Source organism: Acomys russatus, chromosome 8 (assembly GCF_903995435.1).
Source record: "Acomys russatus chromosome 8, mAcoRus1.1, whole genome shotgun sequence".
Taxonomy (NCBI): domain Eukaryota; kingdom Metazoa; phylum Chordata; class Mammalia; order Rodentia; family Muridae; genus Acomys; species Acomys russatus.
Genome location: NC_067144.1, coordinates 19,637,589 through 19,650,150, shown reverse-complemented (window position 1 = coordinate 19,650,150; position 12,562 = coordinate 19,637,589). Strand labels below are relative to the sequence as shown.

The 12,562-nt window shown below is 37.4% G+C and overlaps 1 protein-coding gene and 1 pseudogene across 2 annotated transcripts in view; one reads left to right on the top strand and one right to left on the bottom strand.

Moving 5' to 3' along the window:
• Positions 1–12,562, top strand: part of Sec22a (SEC22 homolog A, vesicle trafficking protein) — a 56,153-nt gene that overhangs the window by 19,133 nt on the left and 24,458 nt on the right. For both annotated transcript variants that reach the window (XM_051149857.1, XM_051149856.1), the window contains 2 exons: positions 3,099–3,262; positions 4,368–4,562. In XM_051149857.1, coding sequence (XP_051005814.1) covers positions 3,099–3,262; positions 4,368–4,562 — 359 coding nt within the window. The remainder of the gene's footprint in view (positions 1–3,098; positions 3,263–4,367; positions 4,563–12,562) is intronic.
• LOC127192646 (40S ribosomal protein S2-like) lies at positions 6,733–7,637 on the bottom strand (annotated as a pseudogene).

Here is a 12,562-nt window from a genome sequence, read left to right as displayed (position 1 = left end):
CAAGAGAATTACTTGAGAAAATATATTTTAGACTGTTCTTGGTGGCACATAATTGTAATCCCAGCTCTTGGGAATCTGAGACAGGAAGATCAGAAGTCTGAGGCCACCCAGAGCTAATAAATTCAAGACTAGTACAAGACTAGTTTGGACAATAGTGATCCTGTTTGAATGCCCACGCTTGCAAAAGGACAAAAACAACCAAAAAAAAAAAAAAAAAAAAAAAGACATTTGATTAAAATTCTAAGTTTTAGAAAAATTTCATATGCTATAGCTAAACTTTTTTTAAATTAATGATTCTTGAGGAGAGATAATTGACTTTGTAAAAATAGTGTAGAAAGCGTAAACAAATGTTTATAAAGCAGTATACCAGATTTTTCTGCTCTTCTCTTTGTCTTTTTTTTAAACAAAATATTGATAACATTAATCTCATGTCCTACTAATGAGTTACAGCCTTAGAATTTTGCAAAGATGACTATTTACTAAGTGAAATGTCAGGAGTTTCATGTTCCTGGAATACATGAGGTCTACTTTTACTACAAGTGTGTCCCACACTATACAAGATACAGAGGGAATTATTAACATGACTTGCCTAAAGGGGAGGGAATTGAGTACCTATGGACAGAGAAGGCAATAAAAGAAGAACAGTGCACAGTTCTGCTCTTTTTCTTTTTCTTTAAAATTGAACCATGTGAGCATATTTACTCCAAAAGTTAAATTAAAAGAAGTTGTGGGTGCTGGGCCGATGGCTTACCGGTTAAGAGTGCTTGTTGCTACACAACCATGACCAGCATTTGGATCATAGCAACCTCACAACCAGGTGTCCTACCCAGGCCTGTAGAGTCCTAGATCCAAGAAGAGTGGAGATAAGAGGGTTGCTAGGGCTGGCTGACTTCTGACCTACAGGAGAAATACAGTCCCTAGGTTCAGGAAAGACTCTGTCTCAAAGGAATAGATGGAAAGTGATAGAGGAGTCATTGACACCTTCTGGGCTCTGAGCATGCACCCACCCCCACCCACACATAATTGTAAATACTCTATCTACATTATTAGAAAAAAAAGTGCACTAGTATGGATCAGCCTGGCAATATGGATTGCTATGATTAGTAGTAGTTGCAGACAAATAGGAGCCATAGCCTGGATGTTGTGTTGGTTTCCTGCTTCTGGGCTAGACCAGCTGTGTGGTCACTACAAGAAAAGGACACGTGGGTGACTCATTAAACGGTTAATTTGGGTTACACTCACCACTTATTTATTATGGAAGGAAGGCATATGCTATATTTTAGAAAGTTTTATTTCAGTGCAACATGTTTAAATTAAATATTTCCATGCTTTAAAAAAATGTTTCCATGCTTAAAGTAGAAGTTTTAAAGCACATTTAGCATAGTATTTAAAAACAATTTCAAGCTTACAAAATTGTATGAATAAGAAGTCCTAATAATATATGTTTCCATATTTGGCTTTGTTGACATTTTCTACCTATATGAACTGTCCCTCGCTACTCCCCTCCCCCCCCCCCCCCCCCCCCCCCCCCCCCCCGAGCCCAGCTGCCTGCATACTTGAGAGCAAATCCAAGGCTTGTTCATGTTAGGCAAGTACCAAGCTTGGGCCTTCTTAACTATTCCAAAATATATTTTCTAAGATTGAAGATAGGTTTTTACCTAACTGCATGCCATAATCAGCTATAGTAAGTTTAATATTGCTACTGTAATGTACTGCCTGCTTTCTGCTTTTGTCATTTAACACTAGACATATGCTTTATAGCATCTCAGTCCTCAGTCGTGGGATCCAGACCTAGGGTTAGGTATTATGCAGTCAGTTGGCATGGTTCTTTAGACTTCTTGATTGGGAACCTTTCTATAATCTTTATTTTTCACAGCATTGATGATTTCTTTTAAAAGAATACATCTCCCTATCTAAAAGTGGAGTATTGGCGATTTTGATGTTTATTCTTAGATTCAGGTTATGCATGCCAGTGGGAATACAGACAAGTGATGTCTTTTCTTATGCTGTCACATGTGGAGATGCATGGTGTTTACCTGTTCCTCATTACTGATATTAGAATAGTTGGTCAACGTGTTCTCTCACTTCTGTTATATAATTTCCTTTTGCAACTAATAAAGAGTCTATTGGAAAACATCTTAAAGTCTTGCAAATATATTGGAATGCCTCAGATTTTCCTCTTGGATTCAATATTCATGATCATTTTTTTTTGTCTGATCCAGTTTTTATTATGTTGGCTCTAGAATGCGTTTTTTTTTCTCCCAATTCCAGCACTCCTCCAACTAGGCAGTATTTAACATTTTGCTATAAGCTGTGCTCCTTTCTCTCTCTCTCTCTCTCTCTCTCTCTCTCTCTCTCTCTCTCTCTCTGTGTTTGTTTGTTTGTTTTTTGAGACAGGGTTTCTCTGTGTAATCTTGGCTGGCCTAGACTCGCTTTGTAGACCAGGCTGGCCTCGAACTCACAGCGATCCTCCTGCTTCTGCCTCCCGAGTGCTGGGATTAAAGGTGTGCGCCACCATGCCCGGCCTGCTCCTTTCTCTTTTGTGTTTGTCATTGTTATGAATGAAAAAAAATTTCTTCCTTTCACCCCAATGATACATATAATTTATTTCTTTCCCCATCAATGTTATAATGTAAAATATTCGATTCCTGGGTCATTGATGACTTCAAGAAATTGGTAACCACCTTTGACGTTCTATGCTAAGTTTTGTGTATCTTTCCAGGGTTAGTGTCCATAACTCTGACCAGATTTTTCTGAACAGTTCTTGACTTGAGTGTATAATTTCCACCTGCTTTTGTGGAGGGCTGGCCTTTAATTTAAGCTGCTTGGATGCTTACATATATGTGTGCTTTCCCCTTACTCTATGATGAGTAGCTGAAATTCTAGAAGTGTAGTGTATCTCCCCTTTTCACATACCCACAGCTTTAGATAGTATTAGATATTGGTTCCTTTAAAGTTGTTGCTGGAATATATAATAAATGTTAGTATCTTCATTGCTAGTGTAGCATCAGTTTATGGTGTATAGAATCAGTCTTGTGAAGCAACGAATTACCTTGATTTAATTTGAAATTTTAAAATCAATGTTTTTTACACTGTAGTTTTATTAGCTCTCTGGGAGTGAGCTACATGATGTTGTGCACTGAAAATTATCCAAATGTTCTCGCCTTCTCTTTCCTGGATGAGCTTCAGAAGGAGTTCATTACTGCTTATAACACGATGAAGACAAACACTGCTGTCAGACCATACTGTTTCATTGAATTTGGTAAGGGCCTTTGTTGTTGTTGTTGTTGTTGTTTTGTTCGTTTTATTCTTTTTTGTACTTCTTTATTATCCTGTCTCCAGTCAAACATTTTTTTTTCCATCTAATATTAGGGAGTAGATGAGAAACTTCTGCAACCTTAATTTTTAAAGAATAATTGGCAAAAGATCTATAGTTCCTAACTTAGATGAGTATTAGGGGGAAAAAAATGTGTTTGAGCTGGGAAGGAGATTGTGATTATTTGTCCAAAGAATGAATCCCAGAGGACAGATTCTCAATGAGAAATTTACTAGCCACAGACTCCACTTTGTGTTTATGTTCTAATCTTTTATGGCCTGCTTAATGTAGAACAGGGGTTGGCAAACACTTGCTGGAAAAAATCAGAGAGTACATATTTCAGATTTTAAGAGCCTTCAAGTCACTGCCACACTACTCAGCTCTGATATTGCAGCTTGGAAGCAGCCACAAGCAATATATAAATGAATGAGCATAGTTATTGTCTAATAAAACTTTATTTACAAAACAGCAGTTTATATTTGGCCTATGGATAGTAGTTTGCTCAACCAGAAAAATCTGGTCAAAGTTATGGATTTCTTTATATAGAAGGAGGGGAAATAGTAAAAATAGAATTCTGCTTAGAAAACATTTAGGAAATCTCTTTTTATTGATTCTATTAAACTTATTCTTCAGAACATATTATCTAATGGTATAAGAAATAAGAAAACAATTATAAAAACACATTGCTTATGGTATAATTTGTATATAATTACAGCTAATAACAGATTGAATATTTTATGAGATAAGGATATAAAAATTAAGGCATTGGTTGACAATTAAAGCTGTTTTCTTTTTGTTTGTTTTTGTAATTCCTTGAAGCCTGTACTTAGGTAGCCTCTGGTTATAGCAACTCCATCCTAGAGTTCAGTATGTAGAGTGTAAAACTGATGACTCCACTATACAGCAACCCATTAAACATGGGTAATATTGGAAATCCCATGATAAACCGAATAGTTTTGAATAACAAACTTTATAAAATTTACACATCACACTCTCAAATGATTTAATTAAAACAAATGACTGCAAGGAAATTTATTTTTATCTTACATAGATAACTTCATTCAGAGGACCAAGCAGCGCTATAATAATCCCAGGTCTCTTTCAACAAAAATAAATTTGTCTGACATGCAGATGGAAATCAAGCTGAGGCCCCCTTACCAAATCCCGATGTGTGAGCTGGGATCAGCCAATGGAGTCACATCTGCATTTTCTGTTGACTATAAAGGTGCTGGTAAGATTTCTTCCGGTGAGTTCTGGATCTCAATTATTTTTATTAATTTTTAAAGCTAACAGGAACTCTTGAAAATGAATTATTTTTTCTAATGTTTTAAATCAACTACATGAGATAATGTGGAAGTTCAAAGCAACCCATTTTCTTAGTTGTTATAGACTACTGAACACATGACTTCTGGAAAGTACTTTCAAATGACAATTTCAGAAGATTTCTTTGCTAAGAAAACATTCTATTTCTTTGTAAATATTTTTCTAGAAACGTTTGTAGACATGAGGAGTACTTTCCATTATATCAAATGGCTATATTTAGAATAGGAGTCTTGACTGTAACAGAAACTGTAAAGATTGTAGTGGTTGCCTACTCAGAGCTCCCCTCCCCAAGAAAGTACACAAGGCTTAACAGTTGGGACAGGGTAAAACTTTTCCTAAAATGGAAACCTCACTGTTCATGGAAGTATAGTATTGTTGGACTACTTCTTAAAATTTTTTTTCCTTGTGGCTTATGTCTGCTTCCATATAATACCTACTGGTGTGTCTTCGGTTCTGTCACCTCCCTCAGCTGAAACACAATAGCAGTTACATTCTTTCTATGCTTCTAGCCTAATTTTTCATGTAAAGCATCTTTAATTTCCTAATACTCTTCTGTCATTTTGACATCCTCCCCATCCCTATACATGCTTTAGTTTGTTAGTATTCTTCAAATGTGGACTGATCATGATAGTTCACATTTAGTTTCATTATACATATATGAAAGAAGAAGAAAATATTTTACTTATATTTCAGTCAGGACTAGAGAGATGGCTCAGAGGTTAAGAGCACTGCCTGTTCTTCCAAAGGTCCTGAGTTCAATTCCCAGCACCCACATGGTGTCTCACAACCATTGATAATGAGATCTGGTGCCCTCTTCTCCTCTTCTGGCATGTAGGCACACATGTGGTCAGAACACTGTATAAATAATAAATAAATAAATCTTAAAATAATAATTCAGCCACTAAACAAGTGAATAAGGCTAAGAAATAAAATAGTATTTGAATTACGAATGAAAGAATAGATCATTCCATTGTCTGTTGCTTTTTCTGTAAAACATCCTAAGGCTACCTCTAGACAAGTATTAGAATGAGTGCGTGGATTCAGAGAGGCCACATGACACAGTGTCAGTGTCTAAGAACTCTACGCTGTACACTAGCAATAAGCAATCTTAAGATGAAATAGAAATACCATGTATTGAAAACTAATAAAATAATTTTTGAAAAAAGTTAAGGAAGACAAAAATTAATGGAAAGCAGATCCACATTTATGAGTTAGCAGACAATCTTAAGATGACTGTATTCCCAAGTAGATAGAGACTCAGGACATTTTCAGTTGTGTTTTTTTAAAAATAGAAACTGACAAGTTGGTTGTAAAATTCATATAGAAATACAAGAAGTATATATGCATACATATGCAAAATAATCTTGAAAAAGCTGAAAGACTCAAACCTCCAAACGTACTGCCAAGTTACAGTAATCAGTAGGGAGTGGGTCTGCTCTAAGATAAGCATTTAGGTCAGGGTAGTAGAATTGGGAAATAAACCCTTTCAGTGTGGCCAACTCACTCTTGACAGTGATGCTAGGACAGAGGGAAGATCATGCAGTGTCAGGGCAGCGAGGTGGCCATGGACAGAAGAAAGAAGTTAGACAGCCACACAGCCACAAGCACAGACTTACCTCAGGGCTAAGCCCGCACTTTATCAGCAGTAAACTCTCAGCACAAAACATAGTGTGACTCGCTGTGCTCTTGTATTAGGCTTTTAGATTTGATTTTAAAAATCACATTTTAAAAAGACAAAATATGCAAGATGGAATTAATCAAAATTTAAAACTTACTCTTCACGAACACAGACTGAAAAGATAACCCATAGAATGGGAGAAAAAAATTACAAATCATGATTGTATTAGAGATTGATATCCAAAATATTTAAGTAACTTGTAATTCAACAATAAGGAAGCAATCTAATATATGAGCAGAGAGAAGATTTGAATAGGTTAATTTTTTAATTAATTAATTAGTACAAAGCCAGGCACAATGGGGCTGGAGAGATGTTCCACATTTAAGACCACTGCTTGCACTTCAGAAGACCTGGGTTCTTTTTTTTTTTTTTTTAAACAGAGTTAATTCACTTTATTTTTCTTGTATAAAAACCCTTATGTGGTAGCCACAGCTGGAGCCTGGGTCCTCTAAACAGGGACTCTGGTGTGGGTTTTCACAAGATGATCCTGATAAGGAGACTTGGTGAACAGTTTCTTTTCAGAGATTGGGTGTCAGGTAGCTTTAGGTCTTCAAGCCGGCAACACAGAGAAACCCTGTCTGGAAAAAACAAAACAAAACAAAACTAAAGAAACAAACAAACAAACAACAAAAAAAAAGTGGCCTTGGCAAAGTTGCCAGGGTGGCAGTGCAGCCCTTGGCTGATGTGTAGCAGTCATCAATACCGGCATCATCAGTAGCTTCTTGGGCACAGGAGCATTGACAATGCCAGTGCCTCTGGAGGCAGGGATGAGACGAACCAAAACAGAGCCACAGTGGCCTGTCACCTTGCACGGTACAGTGTGTGGCTTGCCAATCTTGTTCCCCCAGTAACCTCTCTGCACAGGGACAATGGAAAGCTTGGCTAAGATGGTAGCCCCTCGGATAGCAGTGGCTACCTCCTTGGAGCACTTAACACCAAGACCAACGTGTCCATTGTAGTTCCCAATAGTGGCAAAAGCCTTGAACCTGGTCCGCTGGCCAGCCCGTGTCTCCTTCTGCACTGGCATGATCTTTAGAACCTCATCCTTTAGGGGTGTGCCCGGGAAAAAGACAATAATCTTGGATTCCTTAATGGGCAGGGAGAACAGATAAATCTCCTCTGAGGACTTTATCTTCATGCCCTTAACCAGGTGGCCCAGCCTGGTGCCAGGGATTCACTCCTTTGGCTTTAGCTGGGCGGGCCTTCAACCACAGCCTCCGCCTCAGCCCCTAAGACCTCTGCTGAATCCTCTGTGGAAGCTGCTGCAATCTCCTGATCCTGGGCCCCGGGCCTTCCTGCTGCACCAACATAGTCCGCCATTTGGTGTTTTCCTGAGGAAGAAGAAGCCAGAAGCCTGGATTTGATTCCCAACAACCACATGGTGGCTCACACCATCTGTAACTCTAGTATCCAGTGGATCCTATGCCCTTTTCTGACGACCTTGGGCACCAGGGATGTAAATGGCACACAGACAAACATGGAGGCAAAACACCCATATGCATAAATTCCATTTAAATTAAATCAAAGTGTATTTGTTTAATATACATTCAAAGGGCTCCAGCAGACTTAATCTAAAAGACAACAGCACAGCCTAAGATACAGACCCTATACAGAATCTGACGAGAACAAGACTGTCCAAGACTGTGTCAGATGCTTTGACTGCATTGTTCATGTGACTTTCACATTTGTTTTCTGGTAGATTACAATTGATTACTTTTCAATTGTTAAACAAATCTTTCATTTCTATGATAAATTATACATGATCATGATGTGTTATGCTTTTATATGCTGTCAGGTCCAATTTGCTAAAGTTTTGCCAGTATTTTAAAAGTGTCTTAATGAATTGATTTCTGGTTTCCCTTTTTCATAATGGTCATATTTGGTTTCACTATTTGGGCAAAGCTGACCTGAGAAAATACAGTGGAAGGTATTCCCTCGTTATTTCTGTTTTTGGAAAATGTTAGGTAGGACATAGCAATAAAACCTCAAATACTTTTGTCTGGGTAAAATTTAAATCAGTTCTTTACTAGGGCCAGGGCCACTCAGCTTGTATGTTTCTTCTTAGAGAGCCTTTGCTGCTTTTGAAGTGGAATCTGCTCATTTTCCCCCCCAGGATTTTGGTGTATAATTCATGTGTCTTTATCCCTTTATTTTCCATAGAATCACAATTATGGCTCTTTCTCAATCTGATATGGATAACTTTTTTCTCATAATACATAAAAGCTGATCACTTATTGGTTTTTTTAAGAACCAGCGTTTTACTTTGATTGATATTTATTTTATTTTCTATTTTATTGATACATTTTGCTTATCACTTCCCATTTTCTGCTTACCGTCAATTTCTGTGTTCTTGGTTTTTTTTTTTTTAGATTTGGAGCAATTTATTTGAGATCTTTCTAATACAAGCACTTGCTACTACATATTTCATTCTCAGTAGCAAGTTCACTGCACTCCATAGATTTTTAACATACTGCAGTCTTATTTTCATTTTGCTTTAAATACTTTAAAATTTTCCTTTTGACTTCTCTTTTGATTCCTGCGTCATTTAGAGATGTATTATGTAATTTTATTTAGGCACTATCAGGTGTCTATTGATTTCCTTTTTGTTGTTGTTGTTTGTTTGCTTTGTTTTGTTTTTCCAGACAGGGTTTTTCTGTGTAGCCCTGCCTGTTCTGGATTCACTTTGTAGACCAGGCTGGCCTCAAACTCACAGAGATCTGCCTGCCTCTGCCTCCCGAGTGCTAGAATTATGATAGGTGTATACCACTGCACCCAGCTGTCTATTGATTTTTTAATTTTATTTGACATGAATATTTTTAAATTTATGGAGATTTGATTTATTCCCAAGAAAATAACCTGTCTTAATAATTCTTTTCTGCTTATGTTAAAGTGTGTACTCTTTCCTCTGGTTAGTGCTGTGTGCCATAAGTGTTACTTAGATCAAGATGGCTCATATTGTTGAAATCTGTTGTGTCTTTTGTGATTTGCTATGTGCTTCAACCATTCTTAGAGAAACAGGTGTTGCAATTGCTGCAATTCGGAATTTATATCTTTCTTATTTTAGGGTGATCAGTTTCCATATTATGTATTTTTTAAAAAGATTTATTTCTGGGGCTGGAGAGATGGCTCAGAGGTTAAGAGCACTGGCTGCTTTTCCAGAAGTCCTGAGTTCAATTCCCTGCAGCCACATGGTGGCTCATAACCATCTATGATGAAATCTGGTGCCCTCTTCTGGTGTGCATGAAGGCAGTGTGCTTATATACATAAAATAAACATCTTTTAAAAAAGGATTTATATTTTTATATTATGTGTATGAATGTTTTGTCTGCATGTATGTCTGTGTACCATGTGTATATTTGTTGCCTACAGAGAAGAGTATTGGATCCCGTAGACTGGAGTTAGGGACAGTTGTGAACCTCCATGTGGGTGCTGGAAACTGAACCTGGATCCTTAGGAGGAGCAACAAGTGCTCTTAATCACTGAGCTGTTGCTCCAGCCCACTGTGTTATGTATGTTAAAGCTTGTGATTTGCTCTCTTGATACATTGGGTCCTTCATCATTTTGGAGTTCTTTGTACTTAGGAATATAACTTAATATAAATAACTTAGAAATCTTTATAATATAACTATTACACTAAATTACCTTTAAAATATAGATATTACATTAAAATTAATATTAGTATTTGATCTATTATCTCTTTTTCTCTTCATGTCCTTAAGTTTAAGTGATGTTTGAATGCCCTTTTAGGGGAACCCTAAAGGTTTAGTGAGGAGCTATTTGAAGGGCATTAGAGTCTCTGACTTCATGTTTGTATTTGAAGCTGTCTGTACTCAGCAGGATATCCGTCACCATGGTACAGCCATCTCTTTCCACAGTGACTGATGACATGTTCATTGCTTTTTGTTTTGATTTGTTCTTCCTTCCAAAGGCAAAATTTTGACAAACTTGATAAATCTGAGAAACATTATCAGGAAATGCTATTCTGTTGGCCTTCTTTTCCCCCTGTACTTCCCCAGTAGCCTTTTATTCTACCTGGATGAGAGCCTCCTGGAGGCCCCTGGAGTAACTGGGAGTGGGTTTACTAATGCCACAGTGAAGAAATACCTCAATAATGTCTATTTTTAATACTGGTCTTATGGGTTAACAAGCCAGTATGGTGAACTGTTTTTGATCATTTAACCAGTAATGGTTCTGTTTTTCTATATATGCATGATCTCAGGCCTCGTCTAATGATTGTACTAACTTACAAGCTCAGGTCATATCTTAAGGCTATCTCAGAGAAGACTGGCTGAATGTTATTGCTTGTGGCTGCAACATATTTATTTTCTTTAAATAACCACTCTGCAATGGTTCCTCACACTTTTAGCAATCTGTATAATTAATTGTCCTCCTTTAGAGGTAAACTAGCATGCTACATGTAGGTAGGAGGGTTCTTAGGTTTGTCTTAATGGATCTTGTTTAATACTATCAATTAGTTCTCATGCCTAGTTAGCCAAAATTAAAAATTAAAAAAAGGCTTTAGTTTTTAAATAAGTATAGAACACGTGAATTAGTTGAGTCTCTTCCTTTCTTCCTTCCTTCCTTTCTGTCTTTTTGTTTGTCTGTCTGTCTGTCTGTCTGTGAGTACAGATCTGGGTAGAATTCATAGAGACATGTTGCCTGGTGTTAGAATGACTAAGTTAAATCTCTATTACTATTTTCTCATGGCAAGCTAATTGAAGGACGGTACCACCAAGCATGCCTCCCCTGGCACCAGAGCCCTCACCGCAAGCCTACTTGGGATTCTGGCTGCCCCTGCCATTTCTGGAATTGCTGTGGCATTTCAGAGCTTATCAATGGCTGGGTAGGGAAATTTCCCTCAAACTTCGAGGCAGAATGTTCTGTTTTGTTTTTGCAAGCCCCCCTCCGCCATTTTGGGCTTTCACCTTTAAAACCTTAAATGTTACTAGTGCAGGCATGACAGGCAGTGAGCAGGTGAAGAGGCAGTGTTGAGGCATCCGAAACGTAATAGGCTTTTGAATGTGTTGCTGTGGCTGTAGAAAAGGCTTGGGGAAGCAGCAAGTTTCTTTTAACTTTAAAATTGTTCCATGTACCTTATTTTATTTTTGTTTAATCAAACAAACTAGGTTTTCTCCTATGTGGTGAGGAAATAAAGTGATGTTTTATAGTTGCCATTTGGTTGCGTCCTTTAAAAAAAAATCCAAGTTTATAATCTTGGCTTTTAAAAAATTAGATATTCAGGCCATTTACAACTAATGTTATTATTGAAATCACTGAATTTTAATCTATCATTTTTTGGCTATTTTCTTTTTACTTTCTTTTTAATTATGTATCCCTGAATATATATTCATATGTGTGTAGTGCCTACAGAGTCCAGAAGAGGGTGTAAGAACTGCTCAGTGTGGATGCTGGAGCTGCAAGTGGGCCCTCTGCAGGCAGCAGGGGGTGCTAGTTGAGTCATCTTGCCGCTTTCCTTTTCGTCATGTCTAGTTTTGTCATTGTGGTCCCTAGCTGCCATCATTTTTGAAATTCATTTTTTGTTCTTTGATGGCTTCTTATCCTTATCTCTTTAATTTGTTTTGTGATTACTTTTGGCCTTATAGCATATAACTATAAGTTCACTGTAGGGTGGTTAATTCCACCATGGCTAACAGGCTAAGACCCAGTCTTCAAAGTGGAAACAGTTCCTTGCCAAAAGACTATGTCATTGCTTTATAATTAGGGTTTTCTTTTATTGGTATTTTGTCTGAACATCATTTCTGCCTCCCAGAGTTATTTTGTACAGCAGTGCATTGAATCCATGTAATGTACTCTAGGTCCTCTGTATCTCTGTGCCCTCATCTATTGCTGTTCAGGAAGCAGTGATTCAATAAATGTGCAGAAATCTAAAAAGGGCATAGTAATCAGTATGTCTTTTCCTAGTGGTATCAGCTGCCAGGCACATGAATTTGAGTCTTACTACCAACATATTCTAAATCTTTGGCCACCAGCAACTGACTGAGATGATGTGCTCCTGTAATTGGAGTTATTTTCCATTCTGTAGCACATGTGTGTCTTAAGGCATCTAACCTGAGGCGTATACGACTGTCTTTCAAGTACTGTTAACATGAGATTAATAATGTATACCAAAATAATGTTCTGTAGTGTATCAATATACTAGATCTCTGTAAGCCAAGGGCCAGTAAACTTATTCTATAAAGGTCCAGATGCTACACATTTTAGATTTCTAAAGGCTATCTAGGCTC